This window comes from Cryptomeria japonica, chromosome 4 (assembly GCF_030272615.1).
Source record: "Cryptomeria japonica chromosome 4, Sugi_1.0, whole genome shotgun sequence".
Taxonomy (NCBI): Eukaryota; Viridiplantae; Streptophyta; class Pinopsida; order Cupressales; family Cupressaceae; genus Cryptomeria; species Cryptomeria japonica.
The window spans coordinates 758,911,411-758,916,057 of NC_081408.1; the positions used below are offsets into that span (position 1 = coordinate 758,911,411).

General features: G+C 39.1%; 1 protein-coding gene across 1 annotated transcript; it reads right to left on the reverse strand.

Annotated features, from left to right (window-relative positions):
- Positions 1-1,166: 1,166 nt before the first annotated feature.
- On the reverse strand, positions 1,167-4,282 carry LOC131875366 (U-box domain-containing protein 33-like). The gene is made up of 8 exons (XM_059219468.1): positions 4,132-4,282; positions 3,936-4,054; positions 3,700-3,824; positions 3,490-3,617; positions 3,144-3,382; positions 2,298-3,044; positions 1,465-2,208; positions 1,167-1,361 (listed from the first exon to the last, which is right to left on the reverse strand). Exons 1-8 carry the CDS (start codon positions 4,280-4,282, stop codon positions 1,167-1,169), a joined length of 2,448 nt encoding a protein of 815 aa, XP_059075451.1.
- Positions 4,283-4,647: the final 365 nt, after the last annotated feature.

Genomic DNA, 4,647 nt, shown 5'->3' on the forward strand with positions numbered 1-4,647 from the left:
CACTTCTGTAAGGAAGTTGTGCGAGAGACCACCAGGTCTATGGTTGGAGGTAAAGCACCCTGATGATACTCTCCCTAGATTGCAAATTAAGCCAATAATTGTATGAGATTCAAGATTGGAAAGTAACTGATCAGGTAATTCTCACCCTCTTTTACTTATTGCATTTCGTTTTATGAGAAGGGAAAAGTATAATTGTGTGTGTGCATGTCATTATTTGTGTATGATTGTATTTGTCATTACTTGTTATTCCATCACATTCTGGCATTTCTAAACCTCAAATTTTATGCAAGGTTGTACTATCATTTTGTTGTGATAATTCTATTTTGGTCTATATGGGATGCTAGTGTGTTACATTGTCATCCATGTGTTGCATGAATTTCACAGATAGAGAGCTAGTCCAAGTATCCAAAAGACTTTTGTCACTTGCCCTTTTTGTTTCTGAAGTCCCTGCAGTTTAATTCTATTACATGTTCATGGTATATACAAAAGCATACATCATTTCCTCAATTAAACTTCAACTTCATAATTAATAGGGTAAACATTAAAGTTTTGATTGCTTTCAATTTATTTAAATGTTTTGTATGATTTTGTTCTCTTGATGAATATGTATTCTTTCATAGTAATTCACTTTTCCCACTCTACAATTAGCTTTCAAAGAATGAGGTTTTCATAGCATACACAAAAATGATTACACCCTTCAATGCAACATAGCTATCACTCCTTAATCTTCACACCTTGAAATAAGCAATCCCAAACTTAAACTCTATCCATCTCAAAGAATGGCCTCAACTTGCAATAAGGATTATGCCTTTCGTTTCTACAAAATTTATCCTCATGAAATATACAAAAAAATAAACACTTCCAACTTGCTTTTCTATTTTTTAAAATTCTTCGCCTCACATTTCTTGTTTATCTCTTTATAATTGAGTGGGGATCTATTTTCTTCATTTATTTTATCAAAAATATAAATTCATTATTAACCAAAAAAAAAAAAAAAAAAACACACCTTCAAAACTATAAACAGTTCTTTATATTTATTTGTACTTAATATGTTTGAGAGAAATATGTGCAAATTATAAAATTTAAATATAAAAAATAGATCAACTACGACGAGAAGGTAGTGGAGGAAAGCAACAAAATTTGTGAACTATAGAAGATTTGAATGATCAAAACAAGAGGTTGCCTCTTTCTTGCCACTGTCGAATGGCTGATCTTAAAGAATAGTTAGCAACCAGATCCTTTTGCTTAAGTTTTTTATTTGTCATGGGTGATGTGAGGTTTCCACGATCAAACCACTCTTGGATCGCCTCCCTCTCGTATGTAAACCCATCTGCAGCAATGTGAGGATCTCGCATAACAGTCTGCAAATTTCAAAACAAAATCAAGTAATGTTAGAAATACTTAAAAATTTAGGCATTTGTAGCATGAACAATTCGAAACAAAAGTGTAGAAAATGATGCTCGCCATTAGTATTGGACAGAGAAAGAAGCCCGGAACTTGTGCTTCTTCAGGGTCGCCAGCTATGCCGATCTCAGGGGCAACGACAGTAAATTTTCGAAGCTTGTCTAGCATTTGCATCACACTTGGCTGAATGTCTGGTCTATTATTTCTCACTGGTTCCGTGCAATGTAAAGCAAGATAAGCCAGTTGAGTGGCCAGCGCGAATGGCCATTCACCTGCTGAAGGATCCAAAACCTCATCCAGTTTTGAATTTTCTAGCGCACTTTCAACCTCCTTTACCAGTCCTAAGGCTGGTTTCCCTGTGAGAAGCTGAAGACAAATCATTCCCAGGTTGTAAACATCGGATTTGGTAGAGAATTCACCGCTTCTAAGGTATTCTGGATCCATGTACAAAAATGTACCTTTTATCTCCGAATCTTTGTGTGCATCTCGTGGCTGACGACGAGCAAGACGGATGTCACTGATTTTGCCTACATAATTCTTGTCGAGAAAAATACTTTCGGGCTTAAGATCGCGGTGGATTATTGGATCTGGCATTACACTGTGTAAGTATTGTAAGCCGGAGCAAACATCTGCGGCAATGCGAATTCTAGTGTGCCAAGGGAGGGGCGGAGTGGAGTCTTTGCATCTCAGACGATCTGCTAGGGTTCCATTGGTCATATATTCATAAAGTATACATCCCTGCTCGAAACACGCTCCTACTACCGTCACTAAATTCGGATGACGAATTTCTCTTAAAAAATCGATCTGCCAAGAGAAGATTATAAATCATCTGCGATTGAAAACAGAAGGTAAGAAAAAAGTGATGTGCTTTATGAGTACATTTATGTCTATACCTCCCGTTGGAATTCCTCTGGGCTCTGCAAACTGTCCTCACAGACTATTTTGACGGAAACCGTTGCCTCTCCTATTTGAGCTTTGTAAACGGTTCCGTAGCCGCCGCCTGCAGGTTTCGAATGGTCGGAGAAATTTCTGCTTGCGCCTGTGATGTCCTCCGGCGAATATTTGCTGAATTCCACGGTAGAAGAGGAAGAGGGAGTTTCCAGGCGAGATCTAGAATGCAACAAGTCTTGAAGCTGTTTAGTTTCTTCCTCTTTCTGTTTCAAAATGCGACTGTTTTGTATCCCCATCGCGGCGAGCTTCTGCTCTGCGGCGTGGAGCTCCTGGACAGCTTGGTCACGTTCTTGTGTGAATTTGGCAACCTGTGTGGCCAACGATCTTCTGTTGTCAACCACTGCTTGAAGCTCCTCTTGCACTTCTTTTAGCCGCCTCGTTAACTCTTGGCAATACTCTTCTTTCATTTTTGAGACCAAGATCGCGTCTTCTAAGGCAGCTTCAATGGTTGTAAACTGATAAATACGCGAAAATTCAAGCATTTTCACCCCGACCCTAACAATTGCGTCTAAAATAGTACAATAGAAAAAGTAAAAACATGATTGCTTCAAGATTGCTGTTTTAATGGCAGCCGCCTCTGCATTGTTACGCCTTACAGTCTCTCTTTGCATTGCTCGCCTTGCATTCTCCGCCACTTCCAACGCCTCCGTGAGCAGAAATTTCAGGGTTTCAGTATCTGTGAGCTCCTCCTGCATTTCATTTTGAATAGTTGTAATTTGTAAAAATTGTGCCATTTTTTAGCATAAAGAAGTCTTAAGAAGTAAGTAATGCTTAAAGTGAGAACATACCGGAGATAGTTGAGTTTCATCGCTATAAATCTGTCGACTTTCTGCCAGTTGTATATCAGAAGAATGTTCACTGATCGCGGTCGTTATTTCCGACGATGCTTCAAAACATGATTGCTTCACTTCATCGGGGAAATCGGGCTTAAAATCTCCCACAACTTTCAGCGTTGTTTCAATGGAGGCGGCCAAATCTGGTTCGAAATTTGTCTGGAATGAAAATGACCGACCAAAATCCTCTGAAGCTGTTCCAAGTAGTGTTGAAATTCACATTAGCAAGCAACGATGGTGCTTTAAATTTCAGATGTAATAAGAGCAAATAAGTTTCCCCAAAATCAGATAAATAACTGACCATTATCCACGACAGATCCTTCCCTCACTACAAGAAGTTTTCCTTTACACACGACCAATATGTCGCATGAGTTGCTCGCGTGCGTTAGGACGTAACCCGCTTTGCCTGGTCGTTCATTCTTCGATTTCCTGAACAGAGTAGAATTAAAAGCTCATCACTGTGTTGAACAAACCTGATTGACGATGTAAACTAGAATACTCTTCCGCATACTTTGATTTTGCACCGCCTGCTGACGATGTCCCCATGATAAGCTTTCTGATACCCAGTTCTTCAACCATTTCGACAATTCCACTGCAAATATCCGCCTTCTTAACTATCAAAGCCTTTGCTTGCACCTGTTGTACATCAAAGTATTTCAGACACTTCATCTCGGAAAGCCTTTATTTTCAAAATTCAAAGTACCAGGTCAGGTGTCATTTTATTTATTAAAGGGTTGAGATTCATACCTTGGCTTCGGAGCAAATCTGCAAGTAAATTTCCATGAAATCGTTTATCTTCTGCCTTTTATCCTCCTCATGCACGTCCAGCACACTCTTACATACTTGGTTAACAGGAATTTTCCCAACTGCAATTAAAAGACAAGGAATTTTTAAGCAAAAGAAACAAACAAAGGCTTCAATTCAAATTGAGTGAAACACTTACACGGCGATAGAATGGTGGTAATCGGAAGCTGAACATGAAGTAAAACCAGAGACTCAGCTGGTTTGTAGTGCAGAGCCCATTGTAGAATAGAGACGGTTTCTAACGGGTCTTTTCCTACAGCCACATAAACTTCCTCGCATCGGCTTCCCATTATTAATGGCTGTAAAGGCAATGATCTGTACGTACATTCCTTTCTTTACCCCTCACAAATCGTATGGAGATTTTAAAGTAGTCTGTAAAATGCTCATAGATTTTTGCGTACTCGTCGACACCCACAACAGCTAGATCCATGCCCATCTATAGCATTCTGCATACTTTGAAGATATAGACAAACGACTACTCCCATGAACATCTATTGACGGATTTATTAAAAAATCATAATATATGTTGACATCGTCGGGAAAAAAACAACTAAACGAAAAGGCCGTTTTGATCCGCTCCGCTAAAATACATGTTAATCAGATAATATCCAATTTCGTGAGTGGTATATGCCTGTGGTACGTTCAGCCACATTGA

Excerpts from the sequence above, each read along its gene's own strand:
- LOC131875366 (XM_059219468.1), bottom strand. The coding sequence starts at position 4,282 with ATGGGAAGCCGATGCGAGGAAGTTTATGTGGCTGTAGGAAAAGACCCG. Across the intron at positions 3,825-3,935 it reads AGATTTGCTCCGAAGCCAAG|GTGCAAGCAAAGGCTTTGAT; the intron begins GTATGAATCTCA and ends GATGTACAACAG. Across the intron at positions 3,383-3,489 it reads AGGATCTGTCGTGGATAATG|CTTCAGAGGATTTTGGTCGG; the intron begins GTCAGTTATTTA and ends TACTTGGAACAG.